This window comes from Carassius auratus, chromosome 40 (genome assembly GCF_003368295.1).
Source record: "Carassius auratus strain Wakin chromosome 40, ASM336829v1, whole genome shotgun sequence".
In the NCBI taxonomy this organism is placed as follows: domain Eukaryota; kingdom Metazoa; phylum Chordata; class Actinopteri; order Cypriniformes; family Cyprinidae; genus Carassius; species Carassius auratus.
In genome coordinates, this window is record NC_039282.1 from 19,639,736 (window position 1) to 19,662,973 (window position 23,238).

At 36.9% G+C, this 23,238-nt stretch overlaps 1 protein-coding gene across 1 annotated transcript in view; it reads left to right on the plus strand.

Moving 5' to 3' along the window:
- The window catches only part of LOC113058809 (cytoplasmic dynein 2 heavy chain 1-like), a 66,976-nt gene that overhangs the window by 34,787 nt on the left and 8,951 nt on the right, over nucleotides 1–23,238 (plus strand). Inside the window, 33 exon segments of the mRNA XM_026227040.1 lie at nucleotides 396–557; nucleotides 675–746; nucleotides 749–795; nucleotides 1,723–1,971; nucleotides 2,048–2,156; nucleotides 2,249–2,362; nucleotides 3,654–3,796; nucleotides 3,865–3,943; nucleotides 4,012–4,172; nucleotides 4,248–4,385; nucleotides 4,462–4,575; nucleotides 5,354–5,514; nucleotides 5,818–5,941; nucleotides 6,639–6,760; nucleotides 6,835–6,921; nucleotides 7,779–7,905; nucleotides 8,043–8,184; nucleotides 8,927–9,036; nucleotides 11,563–11,661; nucleotides 11,967–12,090; nucleotides 13,794–13,957; nucleotides 14,036–14,155; nucleotides 14,232–14,366; nucleotides 14,456–14,599; nucleotides 14,683–14,772; nucleotides 16,044–16,109; nucleotides 16,286–16,336; nucleotides 16,421–16,498; nucleotides 17,571–17,702; nucleotides 17,780–17,852; nucleotides 19,972–20,132; nucleotides 21,862–21,987; nucleotides 22,306–22,416. Coding sequence (XP_026082825.1) covers nucleotides 396–557; nucleotides 675–746; nucleotides 749–795; nucleotides 1,723–1,971; nucleotides 2,048–2,156; nucleotides 2,249–2,362; nucleotides 3,654–3,796; nucleotides 3,865–3,943; nucleotides 4,012–4,172; nucleotides 4,248–4,385; nucleotides 4,462–4,575; nucleotides 5,354–5,514; nucleotides 5,818–5,941; nucleotides 6,639–6,760; nucleotides 6,835–6,921; nucleotides 7,779–7,905; nucleotides 8,043–8,184; nucleotides 8,927–9,036; nucleotides 11,563–11,661; nucleotides 11,967–12,090; nucleotides 13,794–13,957; nucleotides 14,036–14,155; nucleotides 14,232–14,366; nucleotides 14,456–14,599; nucleotides 14,683–14,772; nucleotides 16,044–16,109; nucleotides 16,286–16,336; nucleotides 16,421–16,498; nucleotides 17,571–17,702; nucleotides 17,780–17,852; nucleotides 19,972–20,132; nucleotides 21,862–21,987; nucleotides 22,306–22,416 — 3,935 coding nt within the window.

Genomic DNA, 23,238 nt, shown 5'->3' on the forward strand with positions numbered 1-23,238 from the left:
CCGTTATGACTGGTTTTGTGCTCCAGTGTCACAAAAGTGTACCTTTAATACAGTGTAGATCGCTTTTGATAAAAGCATCAGCTAAATGCATTCATGCAAATGCATTTTCAGTATTAAGGGAATCATTTATAATCTTTTGGAACGGTCTTCCTGTCACAAGTACATCTAAGATGCTCTAAAATGTTGTCTAAGTAGGCAGCTCAGCACGTTTTGGAGCTGTTACCCTATATAGTGACTAAATAATCTTTTATTACACATGCAAAGGTGTCTTTAAAGGTTTTGATTTATGGATGCTGATTAGAATTAGCTTCATTCATGAACAGTAGAAGTCTGTGTGGTTCTCACTGTGATGCAAAACACATTATTAGTGTGTGTGTGTGTGCGTGTGTGTGCAGGTACATCGGCTGTAGACTCAGTGCTGGAGGTGGTGGCGTATGAAGCCCGGCGTCTGTTCAGGGACCGTATCGTCTCCTCTAAAGATCTGAATGTGTTTGAAAACATCCTGTCCTCCGTCATCAGGGGCGACTGGGGCTCGGAGGCTCTCGACAACATGACAGGTCACACACACTCACACTCAACGCTTTTATCCATCTCAGTGCATGGGTTAAATAGATTTAAAGTGACAGTAAAGACATTTGTAATTTCACCAAAGATTTCGTGGTGATTTACTGCAGATACGTACTTTGTAACGTGGGCCGCGTCTCACGAGGGCCGTTCCCCTGGTCAGCCGCTCCCGCCTCACGGAAAACGCTCGGACGTCTCAACGCCGCTGACCTCACTGAGATCATACACAAGGTGAGACAGGAAGTAACGTGAGAACATATATTCATAGCTACGAGTGTCTGCTAAAGCTTATATCACTGATTACATTTGATCAGTTATTATTCTTTTTTTAAACATTCATTTCATGCTTTTAATTACACTTATCTTTTGAAATTGTATTATTTTATTTCATTATTGCATATGATTTAAATTATTAAAACAATTTGTTTGCTGTTTTATTTATTTAATGAATTTATTAAATGAAATCTTGTTTTGTATTTATTTTATTAATTTATTAAAATTGATTTATTAAATTAAACAATGATTTCCTTTATTATTTAATTAAGCTTCTAATTGTGTTCATTATTATATTTTAATGAGTTACATTTGATTTGAATAATTTATTTTAGTTCATTATCTTGTTCTCTATTTATTTGTTTTTTTTTAATTAAAATTGTTTATTAAATGAAATCATTATTTTATTTATTTAATTAAGCTTGTAATTATATTAATTATGATATTTCAATGTATTATTTGATTTAAATAATTTATTTTAGTTTATTATATTTTGTATTTAGTTTATTAATTGATTAAAATTGATTTATTAAATTAAACAATTATTTCATTTATTTAAGCTTCTAATTATATTAATTATTATATTCAATGTATTACTTTTGATTTCAATAATTTAAGTTTATTATATTATGTATTTAGTTTATTAATTTATTAAAATTGATTTATTAAATTAAACAATTATTTCATTTATTTATGCTTCTAATTATATTAATTATTATATTTCAATGTATTACTTTTGATTTTTAGTTCATTATCTTGTTTTGTGTTTATTTTATTAATTTATTACAATTGATTTATGAGATTAATTAAATTAAATTAATAATTTAGCTCATGATCTTTTGTTCTGTATTTTTTTTTGTATTAATTAGATTCTTGTCTCATCAGGGAATAGTTCTGTACGGCCGTGATAATCGTGAGCTGGACATCCTGTTGTTTCCGGAGGTTCTGGACTACATGTGTCGAGTGGACCGTGTCCTGAGCTCTCCGGGCGGGTCACTGCTGCTAGCGGGTCGTAGCGGTGTTGGTCGGCGTACAGCTACATGTGTGGTCAGCCACATGCACGGGGCGTCACTCTTCACCCCCAAAATCTCCCGCTCGTACTCGATGAAACACTTCAAATCTGACCTGAAGACTGTGAGTCGGTCTGTCCTCGGTCTCTCTGCTCCAGTGACACCAGGCTCTCGCTCTAACGCTCTTTCTCTGTCTGTAGGTCATGCAGTCGGCCGCTGTGGACGGACATCAGGTCGTTCTTCTGCTGGAAGATCATCAGTTTGTTCATCCTTCCTTCCTGGAGATGGTCAACAGTCTGTTGTCCTCAGGTCAGTCATCATTCGTTTGATCAGAATACTCTCCTTCAAGCTTTTTGCTTCATCCAGTGTCATTCCTTCACTGTGTTTAATGTCACTGACAGGTGAAGTCCCAGGTCTGTACTCCACTGAAGAGCTGGAGCCTCTTCTGTCATCTCTGAAAGATCAGGCGTCACAGGATGGATTCACCGGGCCAGTTCTTAACTATTTCTCCCACCGTGAGTATACACACATACACACATACACACACACGCACACTCACTCACTCACTCACTCACTCACTCACTCACTCACTCACTCACACACATTCACACACACACTCACACACACACACACACACACACACACACACACACACACGCGCACACTCACTCACACACACACACACACACACACACGCACGCACGCACGCACACTCACTCACACACACACACGCACACTCACTCACACACACACACACACACACACACACTCACTCACTCGCACACACACACACACACACACGCACACACACACAATCACTCACTCACTCACACACTCGAAAACACACATACACACACACAAACTCACGCACAGTTGCACACACACACACACGCACACACACACTCTCACACTCACTCACGCACACACACACACAAACACACTCTCACACTCACTCACACTAACACACACACACTCTCACTCACTCACGCACACACACTCACTCACACTAACACACACACACACACTCTCACACTCACTCACGCACACACACACACACACACACTCTCACACTCACTCGCACACAAACTCTCACACTCAATCACGCACACACACTCACTCACACTAACACACACACACACACACACAAACTCTCACACTCAATCACGCACACACACACACACTCTCTCTCACACACACTCACACTCACACACACACACACACACTCCCACACTCATGCACACACACACACACACACACACTCCCACACTCATGCACACACACTCACACTCACACTCACACACACACACACACACACACACACACACTCACTCACGCACACACACACACACACACACTCTCTCACACTCATGCACACACACGTTTAGGTGGGAGACATTGACTATTTATTATTCTTAGATCACGCTTTAATAAATTTAATAATTTCATCAATTTGTATTTTTTATTGTTACATTTTTATTTTATTGTTACATTTCATTAAAGATATTTAATTGTATTGTTTTATATTATTTATTAATAGATGCGATATAGGTCATTTTGGATAAAAGCATCTGTCAAATGCATAAATGTACATTTTTAATATATATTTTTTTTATAGAAATATAGCTGAAAAAAAAATTAAATGAAAAACTTAAAATAAGTGTAAGTAAAACAGAAACTAAATTAAAATGAATGCAAAAAAACCCCCTAATAATTACTAATAATAATTTGACTGTAACTAGAATGAAAACAAAGTAAAAAAAAAGAGAAGCTAATGACATTATATGTAAATGACACTGTTTTGCGCAGGCGTTCAGCAGAACCTCCATGTGGTTTTGATCCTGGACTGCACTAACGAGCACTTCACCATTAACTGTGAGAGTAACCCCGCCCTCTACAGGAAGTGCTCCGTGCAGTGGATGGAGGCCTGGTCCGACAGCAGCATGAAGAAGGTGAGCGACCTTTGACTCACAGCTCATTCCTTCAGCACCGTCTCTATGATCATGTGACTCTCCTTCAGATCCCAGAGATGCTGCTGTCAAGGATGGAAGCAGAAGACGAGAAAGATGGAGGCAAGCAGAAGAAGAAGAAGAAACCTGGTATGATGTTGAAGAGAAGTGTGTGTGTTCGGCTGTACGTGGATGTTAAACTGTTGGTGGTGTTTCAGGATCGGTGCACGCAGAGCTCTATCGCTCCTTCCTGGCGATTCACGAGTCGTGTCGGGATTTCGGAGCCACACCCAGTCAATACCTGAGCTTCCTGCAGGTGTACCAGACCATCTACAGCTCCAAACGGACAGAGCTGACCCACAAACAACAGCACCTACAGGTCAACACCGAGACACGACAGCTCAGATTCACTATCAGCTCACATGCTAATGTTTCTGTACTCGTGTGACCGCAGGCGGGCGTGGCCAAGCTGAACGAAGCCAAGGCATTGGTGGATGAGCTGAAGAGGCGGGCGGCCGAGCAGAGCAGCTTACTGAAGACCAAACAGACCGAGGCTGACGCCGCCCTGCAGGAAATAACCTCCTCAATGCAGGTGTGTGTGTGTGTGTGTGTGTGTGGAAACGTACACGTGAAGCTCCCCGAGTGTATTAACATGTGGTGTGTTTCAGAACGCCAGCGACCAGAAGACAGAGATGGAGAAGATCAAAGAGAGGATGGCACACGAGGTCTCCAAGATCGAAGAGAGGAAGAAGAAAATAGACGAGGAGCTCCGAGAGGTTCAGGTGAGCGCAACTAAACTAAAAGTCAAACTATATATATATATATTTCAGCATTTTATTTACCAAAAATAACTAAAACTAAATAAACTGAAACTAATAAAAAATGTATAGACGTTTTTAAAAAGGACTTTATTACTTTACTAAGACTTTTTTTAGGGACAAAAATACTTTTGATAAGTAATATTTAAAATAATATATTCTTTAAATATTTAATATAATATATTTTTTAAATATTGTAATGGTTAATATTAATTATTTATCATTTTAATTAATTATTTAAATTATTTTATATTGATTATTTCAATCAAAATTATATTTATAAATAAAATAAAATTATATATTTTTATATAAATATGATCCCATAGATTTTGTGGATTTTTTTTATGTTTAATAGTATTAATATTTTGCATTCATATTAAATTTGTCTATTTTTCAGTTTGCAGTTTATTCTTTATTGGTGTTGACTATATCACTGTTAGTTTTAGTTTTTAATTATATTTTGCTTTTATTTGAGTTTTTTATGTGCATTGATAGAATTGAAAAAAAATCTTTAACAATATTAAATGTATAAAGAATGTCGAAAATGTATTTTGAAGTCATGAAGTGTATTTCATTTTCAGTTTGAGATTTCTTTCCCCATGTTTTTTTAATTTAATCTGTGTTTCATTATTTCCAAACTGCAGTCCTGATCATATGAACACACAGTTGTCAGTCTGGTGTTCTTAAAAACTTTAAACATTAAACATGTTATGTGTGTGTGTGTGTGTGTGTGTGTGCTCAGCCCCTGGTGGACGAGGCAAAGCAGGCGGTGGGGAACATTAAACCAGAGTCTCTGTCTGAGATCCGCTCGCTGCGCATGCCGCCCGACGTCATCAGAGACATCCTGGAGGGCGTGCTGAGGCTCATGGGAATATTTGACACGTCCTGGGTCAGCATGAAGAGGTGAGAGAGACTCTGTCATCATCCACGCTTTATGTTCCCCTCTAACGGCCCTTACCGAATGAATTCTGCCTTTATTGATGGTGTTTATCTCTTCCCGGGAAATGAAACACTCATATCACTTATTGCACCTTCACACTCTTCAGGCTAAATGAATCCAGTCTCATTCTAGACTAATTAATGCTTTTAGTTTAGTGCATTTTCATTGCAAATAGCCGTGTGGAGACGTTAGGTCATTTGCTTTCGGTTAAAAACATTAAATTAGTTGAATAATTGAAGCGCTGATGGTGTGTTTGTGAACGGTAGTTTCTTAGCCAAGCGAGGAGTGAGGGAAGACATCGCCACGTTTGATGTGCGCAGTATCAGTCACGAGATACGACAGAGCGTCGAGGAGCTGCTGCATAGAAACAAGGCGTCCTTCGACCCCAAGGTCACACACACACACACACGATACAAAACTCTATTTCACATTGGACATTCAGACCTAATTTATGCTGAAAATTACACCTTTCTTTTTTTCACTGCTTGTTAAAAACATGCAATTTTGAATTTATTACATAATGCATGCATGTATTATATATATATCTGTGACCCTGGAGCAGAAAAGCAGTCTTAAGTCTCTGGGGTGTATTTGTAGCAATAGCCAAAAAAACTATGTATGGGTCAAAATTATAGATTTTTCTTTGATGCCAAAAATCATGAGGATATTAAGTAAAAATCATGCTCCATGAAGATATTTTGTAAATTTAATACTGTAAATATATCAAAACTTAATTTTTGATTAGTAACATGCATTGCTAAGAACAACTTCAAAGATGATTTTTTTTTACACCCTTCAAATAGTATCTTAGACAAATATTGTCCGATCCTAACAACTCATACATCAATGAAAATATGATTTATTCAGCTTTCAGATGATGCATAAATCTCAATTTTGAAAATTTGACCTTACGACTGGTTTTGTGCTCCAGGGTCACACACACACACACACACACACACACATATATATATATATATTCATGCCGTGTAGTCATAAATGACGCTCTTCAGAAAGGTTTATTCAACTAACACTCAAACTGGCATCACTTTACGGTGAACGCTCATCTAATGTGATTGTGGTACTGCAGAACGCCAAGCGTGCGAGTGCAGCCGCCGCTCCTCTAGCTGCGTGGGTGAAGGCTAACGTCCAGTACTCACACGTCCTGGAGAAGATCCAGCCGCTGGAGACGGAGCACGCAGGACTGATGGAGTCAGTGCACACTTCAGCTAACCCCTGCTCACACTCAGACGCTCTCTCACACTCGGTCTCTGTGTTGTGTCCAGAAACCTGCGCAAGACGGAGAACCGGAAGAACAGGCTGGAGAAAGAGCTGAACTCTGTCGGAGAGAAAGTCCTGGAGCTGAAGGAGAAGTAAGACGCTTGATATTAGCATTCGGCTAAACTAGAACACAGTCTTTTAATAAGCGTGCACACAAAATAATACACTTTTAATTATATTACTAAGATTATAGATTATTTGTATAATTTTATTTTAATAAAGACTACTCCTATTGAAACTTTCAATTGAAACATTTAAATTATATTTTTATCATTTTTATTTTAGTTTCTTTTATTGTTTTATTTGATTTAGTTTAATACTATTAGTGATTAAAACTTTTAGAACAGAATTTATCCATTTTGTTCATGATTAACATGTTTTTTATTAATGAAATTATTTTATTTTAATCGTTTGATTTAGTTTAATTAAATCACTTTTATTGAAACTTTCATATTGAATTAATAAAATTTGGTTGAACATAGTTTTTTAAGATAATATTCTGAATTAGATTGTATTTTTATATTTTTGCACTTTAATTTGAGGTAAAATTGCATATATATATATATATACATATATATATATATATATATATATATATATATATATATATATATATATATATATATTCTTAGTTTATTTAGCCTTAGTTATTTTAATTAAACCAAAAGAAAGTGAGAAATGTTACCTTGGCCACGAAATAAGATTTAAAATAAAATAATATTAATTTTATTTTTAAAATGTTTATTTTATTTTATGTTAATGTTTATTCTATTATAGTTTAATTAGTGATAATAACCCTGGTGCATTCTGGGATTGCTTTCTTCACAACTGATGCGTATGATACTGCCTTTGGAAGACATTCACACTGTGAGCGTGTCCTAGGTGCCTTAAATGCTGTCTAGGTAGGCAGCTCACTAGGTTCTGAGTGTGTGTACCACGTCTCGTCCAGGTTTCAGTGTCGTACGACTGAAGCGGCTAAACTGGAGTCAGAGGTGAGCAGAGCACAAGAGACCATCAGCGCAGCCGAGAAGCTCCTGCAGCAGCTGGACGGAGAACACACACGCTGGATCGCACAGGTGTGTGTGTGTGTGTGTGTGAGAGAGAGAGTGTGTGCTGTATATGTATCTCTCCCTCTATCTGCTTCCTGCTGACACATTCAGCCAGAGAATCTCTTTGGAGCACAAGTGTCTGTCATATGTGTGTGTGTGTGTAGGTGGATGAGATCAGTGAGGAGCTGGACACTCTTCCTAAGAGAGCTCAACTGTCTGCTGCTTTCATCACGTATCTTCCTGCCGCTCCTGAAGACCAGCGGCGCAGCAGCCTCGACCAATGGATGAGCAGCTCAGGGCTACAGAGTAACACACACACACAGACACACACTCACTGATAAGTTACAACAGTGGTGAAATCAGCACACCTGTGCTGTCACATGTCAGTCAAACAGATAGTCCCGCCCACAAACTCAGGTCATTGGACAGAAGTTGACACGTCAAAAAAATGACACACAACAGCGTTAACATGCAGACAGAAATCTTTCCCACATATCCGTTTGACCAATCAGGGAATTGTTTTTTAGTATTATTTATATTATAGTATTTACCAATTATATATATGTAAAATATTTAGCTGTTAATTTTATATTTCCAGATATTATGTAATTTTTTTAACTTATATTTATTTTCAGTTCAGTTCAGTTTTAGTAGGTTTTGTACTATAAAACAAACAAAAAAAACTTCACCTAACTGAAATAAAATAAGTAATTAATTAAAAAAATAAAATAATTAATAATAAAAAATTTTTTTCATCTGATATTTGAATTTTATTTGACCTTTATTTTTAATTACCCAGTTATTTGTTAATAATAAAATATTAATTTTGTTAAAAAAATTTAAGTTGAACATTTTTGTCTAATATATTTTATTTTATTTCACCTGTATTTCAATGGCAAAAAAAGTAATCTATTTAATATTAGTTTTAGTCAACAATAACAACACTACAGCATGTGACTTTGAAAACTTGTTTGAGTATGTTTGCCATGATTTTGAACTCTTCCTCTGATTGGCCGAGGCTTTAACAGCTGTGTTCTCTGATTGGCAGAGTTCGATCTGCGTCAGTTCCTGTGTTCTGAGAGCGAGCAGCTGATCTGGAAGAGTGAAGGCTTGCCGTCTGACGACCTGTCGATGGAGAACGCTCTGGTCATCCTGCAGGTAACACACACACCGCTCTGTTCTTCAGTGTTCCCAGCATTCACTCATTCATCTGTCTGTCCTCATGCTGACATCAGATTAATGAAAACAGATCACGGGTAAGATTAAGATCACACACATGGATGTTTACTTAGAAGTGTTCCCTTCCCATACTTTTCTATACTATACTATACTATACTATACTATACTATACTATACTATACTATACTATACTATACTATACTATGGTATACTATGGTATACTATACTATGATTTACTGTACTGTACTATACTATACTATGGTATAGTTTTCTATACTATACTGTACTATGGAAAACTATACTGTACTACACTATACTATGGTATACTGTACTATACTATACTATATATACTATGGTATACTATACTATGATTTACTGTACTGTACTATACTATGGTATACTGTACTGTACTGTACTGTACTATACTCTACTATGGTATACTACACTATCTTATACTGTACTATAATATACTTTGGTATGGTATACTGTACTATACTATACTACACTATGGTATACTATACTATACTATCTTATACTGTACTATACTGTACTATACTATACTATGGTATACTATACTGTACTGTACTATACTATACTATGGTATACTATACTATCTTATACTGTACTATACTATACTATGGTATACTATACTGTACTGTACTATACTCTACTATGGTATACTATACTATACTATCTTATACTGTACTATACTATACTATGGTATACTATACTGTACTGTACTATCTTATACTGTACTATACTATACTATGGTATACTATACTGTACTATACTATACTATACTATGGTATACTTTACTGTACTGTACTACACTGTACTGTACTGTACTTTACGATGCTATACTATACTATGGTATACTATACTGTACTATACTATACTATGGTATACTATACTGTACTATACTATGCTATGGTATACTATACTGTACTATACTATACTATACTATGGTATACTTTACTGTACTGTACTACACTGTACTGTACTGTACTTTACGATGCTATACTATAATATGGTATACTATACTATACTATACTATACTATACTATACTATACTATACTATACTATACTATACTGTAATATCAACTAGTCCTAGCTCTGCTTTAACCCACCCAAACCTCGGAGGCCTGTTCACATCATAACTATGTCACACATGCATATTTGATATGTCATGCGTTTATGGCTCATGTAGTCAGATGTAGTGAGAATATGAAGGAAAAAATACCCTAAAATGTTGATCTATGACATAAGATGATCTAAAGATCAGTCATGGCTCTATATCTCCAGTAATGAGATGAGATGTAAATGATCCAATCATATAACACAGTGATTGAGAGCTGAAGAAATAAACTCTCCTCAGAAGATGTGAGATGTTCTGGAGGCTTGTGAAGATCATTCCTCCGCTGAGGAACAGTGAAAGTAAAGCTTCAGGAAACAAACGCTCCTCAAAAGTTCCTGAGGATCAGATTTGAGACTCTAAAACATGATTGATGGAGAATCAAGTAAAGCTGAGCTGCTTCAGTCCAGGAAGAGTTCATCTGGAGATATTACTGACCTTATTCTGACCTTTACTTGATCACAATCACTCAAGATCTGAAACAAATATATACTGCACAATTAGACTAAAAGAGCTTTGACTGGATTAAAAGCTCTAAACTATCAATCAGGCGACAGAAGACATGCAGTTTGAGTTTGATCTTGCTGATCATGTTGAGGCTTTAGAAATTTGCGTCAAATACGATACAGTAAGCTTAACAAAAATCAATGCACACAAGACCAATTACATGCTTTAAGAAAATAAATAGGACATTTTTATCTTTAAAGCAAAAATAAAACATCTTGTCATATGAGTTTATATAGCAAAACCTGACCTTGTGTGAACAGGCCTTGAATAAAAGTGTTGCTGTGAACGTCTTATTAACATCAACATTGAATATAGCTGATTTTTGGCATGTATGATCTCATCTGAACTGACTGAACCCTTTGACGTTTGTGTGTGTGTGTGTGTGTGTGTGAGAGGTGTATAATTAGCATTCTAAAGGTGTCTGGTTTCTATGGTGACCCTCTGTGATGTTGCTAAGAGAACAGGTGAAATAAAAGAACAGGAAATAGAATCTGATGAACGCTGCCAGGAACACGTCTGCACATAACAAATTACATAAAGAAATTCTGACATTATTTTTACGCCGAACGCATTTTCCCTCCAGTTTCTCGTTGTTTGGTTTGAATATGGTCTAGACATGTTCCTGACAGGTTCCTGGTCTGGTTTTACGGGAGGTATACTGTCACTCTTTGTGATTTAAATGTATGCATTTAGCAGATGCTTTTATCCAAAGCGACTTGCAGTGCATTCAGGCTAACAGTTTTTATTTAATGTGTTCCCTGGCTAACGCAATGCTCTACCACTTGAGCCACAGGAACACTGATTTAATGATTAAATGATTTATCTCATTATTAATGAATAAATAATCTTCTCTTATTTTCTCTAGAGTGCTTCTTGTCCGTTCTTGATCGATCCGTCCTCCCGTGCGACAGAGTGGTTGCGAACGCATCTGAAAGCGCATCGTCTGGAGGTCATCAACCAACAGGTAAGAACATGTCAGGACTGCAGTACTATATCCCACAATGCAATGCACTCGCTATTCAATTCCTGTTCAGTTTTCATTTTCCAATTTCAGTTTCATGTGCAAGTTTCAATTTCCAACTCATTTTGCTATTGTTTTGGCAAATAATAAGACGTTTTAATTTGATTTTTTTTTTTTACAAAATGTTTACAAACCTTTTTTTTTGTAATTATTTTTAACATCTATTTTCATGTTATTTTATGTGGTGTCACATCAGAGCCCCTGAAGCCACACATGTCTGTGTTCTTTGATCTGCTTCTCTGTCTCAGGATGCTAACTTCATGACGGTGTTGGAGTTAGCCGTGCGCTTCGGTAAGACTCTGGTCATTCAGGAGATGGACGGTGTTGAACCCGTCCTGTATCCGCTGCTGCGGCGAGATCTTATCGCACAGGGTGAGTACACTTCATATCTAATAATGAAATATAATATCATAGTTTGCCATTTAACAGATTATTTAGTATCTCCACCATCCCTTCATTTGGATTGAGTTCTGTCGGATTGATTTGAGGTGTTTACATGATGAACAGATTATCAGGTTACGTATAAATCTTAGATTCCCCTTTAGGAAACAGACACACACACACACACACACCTCCTGTCCCAGCTGTGTGTATGAAATAAGACCCGCGGGCACCTCTGAAGCCTCCTCCATATGCTGCTGTGTGTGTGTGTGTGTGTGTGTGTGTGTGTGGAGCAGATACTTCTGAGTGTATCAGGGACCGGCGGGAGGCAGATAAACTAAGAGCTTTTCAGTGCTTGGATGAGGAGAGAAAGAGAAAATGAAAATAAAATGTGTGCTCAGACTGCTGCATTGCAGACGTACAGATGGGACGACACACACTCACACACACACACAGTGTTGTGTTCTGTAGAATCCAATCTGGCAACCCCACACATCCTCCTCTTATACACACATCTGGGCTGCGTTCATTAATGGGTTTCTTTCCCCACACTGCTCATTTCTGCAGTATGTTTGGGGATTTAAGGTTTGCGTAGGATCAGTGTTATTTTGGTGTTATTTTTATACTGTTATAATACGTATTCATATTTTGAAATGCTTTGATTTATATATTTTTAGTTTTGTAATTTTTTTAGCCTTAATTTTTTTTTGTTTTCAGTACTCCAGCTTAAACTCTGTTTCATCTAATGTTTATATTTAATGTTATTTGAGCTTTATCTCCATTACTTGAATATTATTTTCAGTCGTTTTAGTTTCTGTTAAAAACACAATGCAGTGCACTCAGCTTGTCTTTCTATTGTAGTGCAATTCAAAAGCAATTTCAGCTGCTTTTTTGTCCTAACATCTCCTCAATGTATTATACTATCCTACTGCAAAATTAAGATTAGAAGTCTTTTGCATGTCTTTATCGTCAGTTTTGCTCAATTTCATGTATCCTTGCTAAATACAAATATTAATTTATTTTTTGAAAATCATACTGACCCCAAAATTTTGAATGATAATGTTCTGATTGACTGTTATTTTATTTTATTATTTATTTTATTTTTTCATTTTATTTTAATCTTATGTAACATTTTAAATGTGACTCTACATCTTCACTTTAGATCAGTTGAATTCATATTTTCTAAATTTATTTCTTAAAAAAAAAAAATAACATACTGATCCCAAACATTTGAATGATAGTGTTCTGATTACCTGTTTTTTATTTTATTTTATAAAAGTTTTATTTATTTTTTTTATTATTATTTTGTTTTTCATTTAATTTCATTTTAATCTTTTGTAATATTTTAAATATCTACACTTTAGATCAATTGAATGCATATTTTCTTAATGAAAGTATTAATTTCTTAAAAACTAAAACATACTGACCCCCAACTTTTAAACGATAGTGTTCTGTTTATCTGGGTTTTTTTTGTTTTTATAATTTTTTTTACATATATTTTAATTTATATATTTTTAAATGGTAGCTGTCTGCCATTTATTGAATTATTCATATAATGTAATAAAGTGATTTGCCAATAAAATGTAGTGTACTATTTTTGTACTGTACTACTCTAGTATTTCATTCTGAACCTGATTCATTTTGTGTGTGTGTGTGTGTGTGTGTGTGTGTGTGTGTGTGTGTGTGTGTGTCAGGGCCGAGATACGTGGTACAGATCGGAGACAAAGTCATCGACTATAACGAGGATTTCCGTCTGTTTCTGGCGACCCGTAATCCCAGTCCCTTCATCCCACCGGACGCCAAGTCCGTCATCACAGAGGTCAACTTCACCACCACTAGAGCAGGACTGCGAGGACAGGTAACACACACACACACACACACACTCATCACTGCTCTGACTCCACAAAGCTCATCATTATCACGTGTGTGTGTTCAGCTGCTAGCGTTGACCATCCAGCAGGAGAAACCAGAGCTGGAGAGCCAAAAAACCAAGCTCCTGCAGCAGGAAGAGGAGAAGAAGATCCAGCTCGCTCAGCTGGAGGAGTCTCTGCTGGAGGTACTCAGGCACCAATCCCACAATGCTCTGTTTTGCCTCTTTTTCTCTATATACTGTGTTTTGTGTGTTTGTGTAGACTTTAGCGACCGCTCAAGGGAATATCCTGGAGAACAAGGAGCTGATTGAGTCTCTGAACCAGACTAAAGCCAGCAGCGCTCTGATCCAGCGATCTCTGACTGAATCGCATCGCCTGCAGACGTCACTCGACCAGGTGATGCTGGGAAAGAGAGCGATTATGAACAAGATACCAGGGGTGACTGAAACAGCAGGTGTAACATCAGTCTCTCCGTGTGTCTGTAGGAACGAGACGCGTACCTGCCGCTAGCCGAGACGGCCAGCAAGATGTACTTTGTGATCACGGATCTGTCCAAGATTAATAACATGTACCGATTCAGCCTGGCCTCGTTCCTGCGACTCTTTCACAGAGCGCTGCAGACCGAACAGGTGACGTGGAGACACACACTCATCACACACTGACAAAATAAGGAATTAGTGAAGCTGACTGTGTGTGTGTGTGTGTGATGCAGGGAAGCGAGAGCACCGATGTTAGGATCTCCACGCTGGAGAGCCGTCTGAAGAACATGGTGTACGAGTATATCTGCCGCTCACTTTTCAAGGTAACACACTCTGAAGCTCTCATTAGATTGCCACAGAGATGCCAACACCCACCTAAAAACCCCAGCACCAATCAGAGCCCTTTTTCATGTTCCCATAGCAATGACTCTGTCCACATAAAACCATACAGCATCTATCATTTATTTTATTTTTTTTTTTTTATTAAAAATAATAATATAAATTTGAAAACATAAAATATAAAAAATATAAACAGTGTAAAGTAATACATTTTAAATAAAATATAATAATATAGTAATATAATACAAAATAATAAAAGTGACACAAAATTTAAATTAAAAAATAAAAGCTAATTTAAAACGTTAAATAAACACTATAATGCTACATAGAAATTGCTAAAAGTTTTGTATAACACTACACTTTAATTTTCTAAAATTATCTATTAAAAAGAGGCTTTTTGGAAAACATTTTTTTTTTAGGGTTGCTTCATTTGCTAGCTTTGTATGTTAATTTCGTCATCATTATCCCTGCATCATTCAGCATATTTTGTCACATCCAGATTTATCTATGTATATTTAAATAGTTTACTAATCATTTACTTAAACTTTCTTAATAATCTTATAAACCACTGACAACTCCTAAATATGGTTTGGATTGATCCTTTAATTGCCAAATACCTTTAAACTAGCCTGCCAGTGGGTAACTGTAAATGCATGTGCTCTCTAGGCAGTTTTTCTGATGCCACCGGGATGGCGTTTGCACTGATAGCTTGTGTCTGCCATTGCAGCTATAGTTAGGGCTCAAGCCCAAAGGTCTCCAATTTCTTTTTCCTGTGTAAGACTTTAATCTTTGTGTCACAAAACTTTTTAAAATCAAAGGTGTAATAAATTAAATGCATGGCTATCATATGATATTTGTAAATGAAATCAGTTTATTTGAAGTTTGAGTCAATGTAGCACAATAAAAATGAATGTTTGTGCACTGAGAGAGCTTCAGTGATTTTAGCGACAGTGATCTAGTTTTGTTTTGTGTCGGTCTAACCAGATTGAGCTGTTGTTTTACATGTTAAGCAGACCAATATTTCCAGCACAGAACCTGCTTTTCCTTAGTGCAATGCATGAACGAGCTTCCAGCACTGGCACTGTGTCATATTCATTCATTCATGCATTTGACAAATGATTTGCATTGCATTCATTGCATTGCATTCAAGCTACACGTTTTCTGAGTTCATGCATTCCTTGGGAATCGACCCGTCATCTCTGCTTTGCTAGTGCTGTTCTCATCTAAAATGATGGATCTGTGTGTGTATTTACAGGCGGATCAGTTGATGTTTGCGCTGCACTTTGTGAAGGGAATGAACCCAGAACTCTTCCAGGAGAACGTAAGTGTGTGTGAGCGCTAAACTCTCATAACCGATCCTGAATGAATGATGACGTTTCTATTTCAGGTCGTCTACAGCTGCCCCAGTGGCTCTGACAAGACAAATGTGGCGTTATTAGTTCTGCCAGTAAAGCAGAATGAACCCAAATCACTGGTGTTTGTTTGTGTCTCATGCAGGAATGGGACGTGTTCACTGGTCTGATCGTTGGAGACATGATTCGCAAGACAGTATGAATGTCTTTATTCTTTCCTCCATAAAATAACATGCATTTGTTCTCTTCAGCTGTAGAAACTGTCTCTGTCTTTCTTCAGGACTCCCAGAAGTCTCTGCGAGAACAGTTTCCATCTTGGATTGATCAGGAGAGGCTGATCGCCGTGGCTCTGCTCAAGGTAATAAAGGCCTTTTGAATTGCAGAATAATAATGTGGATTTGATGAATAAACCCAGATCTGCTCTAAGAGTCACTTCACCAGCATTTCACAATTTCATTTGAGAAAAGCTATCTTCATTTCATAAAATCACAGAAACTTCAGGACAACCCGCCAAAATAAAAGTTCAGTTCAACCTGAAGAAATTGTGACAGAAGTATATTACTGTTGTGTAGAAGAATGTACTTCTCAAAGGAACAACAATAATAATAAAAAATGAATAAACAAATTTGTATAATGTATTGTATTTCATACATTTTATGTGTATATATATATATATATATATATATAAAATAAACATTCAAAAATACAGTAAGTTACAACTTTAAATATTAATTAAATTATTAATGTGAATTTATTATTTGTATTTTTCACATGATATGCTTATAATGTATAATTGTTTTTTAACCTACATATGATTGCCACAATTTTTGTTAAAATATAAGTGTTATAATATTATTATTATAATCATAAATCAAGAAAAAAACTACATAGACCTTTCCTAAAAATAAATAATTAAAAACAAGGCCCTTGTTAAACCTTTATTAGATTGTTATTTAAAAAGTTTAATGTAATTAATTAGATATGCTTTTTGAATGCTATAACGTAATTTCGCCATTAAAAAACAGAAAAATAAATAAATAAACAGAAAAGCATGAAAATGGAACCAAAACAAATGACTATCATTTATTTGTTTAATTTACTGTAAGAAAAAAAAAAACGAATTCATTTATTTATTTGTGTGTTTTTAACCAGTGAAACAGAATCCAGAAAAATGTAACTCCCCAAAAAACATAAAATGCAAATAAAATGGGTTTCTTTGGGCCCTAGCTAATCAAACTGAGCCAGACGTTTGACTTTGTCAACTAGTCAAACCAGGGCTTTCCTGAATCAAGAACTGAGCAAATATAAAATGTGTATCTTGAATGCAATGCAAGTCACTCTGGGATTGATTGTCTGCCAGATGCATAAATGTGAATGTAAATAATCATTAATCTGTCTCTAGTCTGTTAACCAGTCGTTTCTGTCTCCAGAGCACATTTCCAGTTCTGTATCAGTCTCTCTGTCTGAACGACTCAGACCTCTGGCTCACGTTCTCGCACAGTTCCTGCTGCGAACAGGAAATCCCGCCTCCCATTGCCAAGAAGATCTCACTCTTTCAGCAGGTGAGCTGTCAATCAACAGTCTGCACCAATCAGAGTGCTGTCAGAGTGCTGACTCTTTATTTCTGTCTCTTTCTCAGGTTTTGGTGGTTCAGGCGTTACGGCCGGATCGCTTACAGAGCGCGATGGCTGCCTTTGCATCTCAAGCTTTGGGTAAGACCAGAGAGCGACCACACACACACACACACACACTTGTTTGCGGACGGATGTCATTACTGATAATTCATCAGTTTTGCCAACACCAGCACTTCCGCAGCCACATTCAATAAAATTAATTGCCTAATTAGCAAATAAAATGGCTTGTTTACCAGTGACTGTGGTTTAATATGCAAGACATTTATTCCAAGGGCGAACCATCGGTTAGTTTGTGACTAACGTTTGCAGTGTACACTGTAATTCATTTTTACAAGCACTTTTGATTTAAGTGGAGGAAGAGAGGAGGAGGACAAGAACGAAATGAGGATGGATAGCCTGCGTTATATCTTTAACTGTTATGCGATCGGTGCTCATCTACTCGCTGAGTCTCTGTGGTCTCGATTTGATGAAGCTGACCGCGGTCAAGATGCCAGACTTCATTAACTGCCTTTCACTGGAGCACCTGTAAATACAGATTATGAGTCAAAATGAGAACAGGAAAATATTTTTGTATATCAGTTTGTGAAAACATGTTAATATGCACTATTGGTCAAGGATTTTTTTTTATTATTCATCAAGGACGCATTAAATTGTTCAAAAGTGACGGTAAAGCCATTTATAATGTTACTAAATATTTCTGTTTCAAATAAATGCTGCTGAACTTTTTATTCATCTGTGAATCTTGAAAAATTTTACGCATCATGGTTTTCACAGATATATGAAGCAGTACAGCTGTTTTCAACATTGATAATAATCAGAAATATTTCTTGAGCAGTATATCAGAATGATTTCTGAAGATCATGTGACACTGAAGACTGGAGGAGTGATGCTGAAAATACAGATTTGATCACAGGAATAAATAATATTGTACTATATATACACATAGAAAACAGCTGTTTTAAATTCTAAAAATGTATCAGTATTTTTACTGTATTATTCAAATTGTCAACAAAATAAATGCGCTCTTGAGAGCAGAAGAGACTTCTTTCAGAAACATTCAAAAATCCAAATCTAATTGTAAAGTGTCTGTTCCTTTAAGAACTGGCTCTGGATTGTAGAATAAGTTTGCACGATTATCTAATAGTTCTGATTGGCTGATACTCAGTGTTTGATGGGGAATGCAGGTTTTGTGTGTGTGTGTGCACGTGCAAGCATAATTGCACGTGTGAGCGCGTGTGTGTGTGTGTGTGTGTGTGTGTGGCTGATGGAGGCTGGCAGATCTCCTGATGGTTTTCCAGCGGACACCGTCTCGCTCCTGTGGAGATAATCAGAACTGTAGATTTTCCCGTAAACAACACAGACACACAGTTTTCTCAGGAAGACTCGATAGAGGCTCAACATGTCCGGCTCTGAGGCACACACACACACACACACACACACACACACACACACTTTTTAAATTTATTTAAGTTTTAGTTTTTTATATTTTTCTAGTAATTCATCTTTTTATTTATTTATTATAATTTTTATTTTATTTTAGTATTTTAACATTTCAAACTGTTGTCAAGTCAACATTTATAATTTTTGCTTAAACTCATTACGTTTTTATCTAATACTTTAAAATAAAAACTTTATTTTATTTCAGCTTTGTTTCAGTTACCAGAAATAATTTCTATAGTTTCAGTTTTTATTAACAATGCCAACATTGATGTGTTGAAAGAATAAAATAATAAAATAATGAATTTAATTATTTACTAATAAAATAAATTAAATTAAATTAATTTTTATTAAAAAAGCTTATTTATTATTTTATTCATAATTTTTTACATTATTTTAAAAAAAATCTATTCTTTTTATGTTTTTTCCTTTTTTTGTTCTCTTCATGGTGGCCCTTTAAAACACTTTGACTCACCGGTGTGTGTGAAATGTGCTGAATAAATAAATGATCTGGATAATTGTTCTTGTGGAAACCCTGCTGAAGCTCTCGGTCGTGTGGAGAGAAGGGCTGGATCTCACCAAATACAGAAAATAGATCTGAATATCATCTTCTGTGTGCAGTGTCATCTGATGATGCAAATCAGTCTCCCACACAGAATCAATGAAGTGCTCCTGTACCTGTCTGTACCTGTCTGTACCTGGGATACGCAGAGGACAACATGCCTGTCTAACGTGTGTGTGTGTGTGTGTGTATGTGTAGGGATGAGGGAACTGTCTCCTCCTCCGCTGAATCTGAAGCGTCTGTACGAAGAGACTCTGGAGTCTGAGCCTGTCCTTCTGATCATCTCTGCCGGAGCGGATCCATCTCAGGAGCTCCTGGAACTCGCCAGCCAGATCGTGGGGAGAGAAAACTACCATGAGGTCCGACACGCTCATACACACACACACACACACACACGGTCACACACACACACACGCACGCACGCTCACACACACTCACACACGCTCGTACACACGCTCGCACACACGCTCGCACACACACACACGCACACACACTCACACTCACACACACACACACGCACGCACGCTCACACACACTCACACACGCTCGCACACACACTCTCGCACACACGCTCGCACACACACACACGCACACACACTCACACTCACACACACACACACGCACGCACGCTCACACACACTCACACACGCTCGCACACACACTCTCGCACACACGCTCGCACACACACTCTCGCACACACACACACACACACAGTCACACACACACGCTCACGCTCACACACACACACACACACTCGAACACACACTCGCACACACACTCGAAGACACACACGCTCACTCACTCACGCTCATACACACACACACACACACACACACACTCGCGCTCACACACACACACACACTCACGCTCACACACACTCACGCTCACACACACTCACGCTCACACACACACACACACACACACACACACACACACACACACACATACACACTCACACGCACACACACACACACACCCGCTCTCACACACACACACACACACACACACACACACACACTCACGCTCACACACACACACACACACTCATGCTCACACACACACACACACACACTCACGCTCTCATTCACACACACACACACACACACTCACGCTCTCATTCACACACACACACACGCTCACACACACACACACACACACACACACACACACGCTCTCACACACACACAGACACACACACACACTCGCGCTCACACACATATGCTCAAACACACACACACACACACTCACGCTCTCATTCACACACACAAACACACAAACACACTCACGCTCTCATTCACACACACACACACGCTCACACACACACACACACACTCACGCTCTCATTCACACACACAAACACACTCACGCTCTCATTCACACACACACACACGCTCACACACACACACACACACTCACGCTCTCATTCACACACACACACACACAACCCCCATGCAGATGGTCAGACATTACACTACAGGAATTTTTATTGTGAACTATAACTAAAACCATGATTTTCTTTTAAATAAAAAAACATTAAAATAAACATATATATATATATATATATATATATATATATATATATATATATATATATATACATAATTTAAAATTGAAGTACTAAAATAACTGAAATTAATAAAATGAGAGCAAAAAAAATATGTAGACAGTAAAATATAATAAAAATAACAAAAGCTTCAAAATTACTAAAACTTTAAATAAAATTAAACTGTAAAATATAAAAATGAAATCTTTTTCCAAAAATATGGGATCGGTAAGATTTTTTAATTACTTTGAAAGAAATCTCTTCTGCTCTGAAACCAAACAAATAAAATAAAATATATTATCTTTTATTTATTCCTCCAGTCTTCAGTGTCACATGATCTTCAGAAATCATTCTGATATGATGATTTACTGCTCAAGAAACATTTCTGATTATTATCACTGTTGAACACAGTTGTGCTGCTGTGAAACTGTGACACATTTTATTTTTCAAGCTTCACAGATGAATAGATCTTGAAATCTTTTGAAACATCATAAATGTCTTCACTGTCACTTTTGATCAATTTGCTGAATTCTTTTTGGCTAAAGCTGGCGATGGGTCAGGGTCAGGCAGACGTGGCTCTTCAGACGCTCAGGGAGTGTGTTCGCTCCGGTGAATGGCTGTGCTTGAAGAACCTGCACCTGGTCACAGCGTGGCTCCCCCTGCTGGAGAAGGTCTGAACTCTCTTCTTCACTTCAATTAGAGCTGAAATCACTCTTGTTGTAAAGTGAGGGTGAATCTGTGTGACGAAGATTACTTGCAGATACTTTAATTGCTTTTGGTTTTTATTTGTCAGCTCATTCTCAAAATGTAAGTGTGTGTGCGTTGCGTAGCGCTGCAGATCTGTAATGGGTTTGTGGGTTGTGAGAATGAAACACATGCACGCACACACAGGAGAGAGTGTTATTGGTTTGATGCTTTGCATTTGTCTATTTAAATCATTGCAGTGAGACATCTAGTGTGTGTGTGTGTGTGTGTGTGTGTGTGTGCAGGAGCTCAACAGTATGAAGCCCAAAGCCGGTTTCAGAGTCTGGTTGACTGCTGAAGTTCATGCAAAGTTCACTCCCATACTGCTCCAGTCCAGCCTGAAGGTCACCTATGAGGTCAGTGTGTGTCAAATATAATATATTCTCTTGTTAATGAACCAATGTTGATTCTTAAATCCTAAGACTAAACTTTTAATCTCTGCTTGTTTTCAAATGCTGCATCAACTAAACTTCATTAAACATTATTTTTAGCATGCTTCTTATTCAGTTATCACAATTAGGGTTTGCACTAATTACTTTTAATATCAAACAGAGTCGTTAATCAAAGTTATGGGGGCCTTAAAAGGTCTTAAAAATTTTAATTTGTCCTTCCAGGGCTTAAAAACATCTTAAATCAGAGCAGAAAGTCATTAAATGTTGCATGCACTGCAAAAACAAAAAACAAAAAAAATATTTTTGTCTTGCTTTCCAATACAAATAATATCTGAATATCTTTAAATCAAGATACATACACTTGAGATGCAAAAGGAAGATATTAAGAAATAGAAGACTAAAACCATAAAAAGAGTAACTTGAATAAGGATAAAATAAACTTTAACTTATAATGAAGATGTGAAAAAGTTAACACATTTTATTCAGTATTTATTCAGTTTTCAACACATAAACCAAAACTAATAAAACTTGACAAAAACACTTCTATTTGAACTAAAATTAAAATCAAATAAGGTCTTAATAAGGTCTTAAAAAGCAGAGACCCTCTTTAAATGTGGTGAACCAGATCACTGTGGCCGTGAACCGATCTTCCTCTTTACTACTAGTTATAGCACCAAATAAACATGAATGAACATAAGAAGTTGCTAAAAGAAACGTTTATGAGAAATGATTAATGTCTCCTGTAATCAAAAATCAGTGTTTTAACTCCAGTAAGAGGTCAATGAA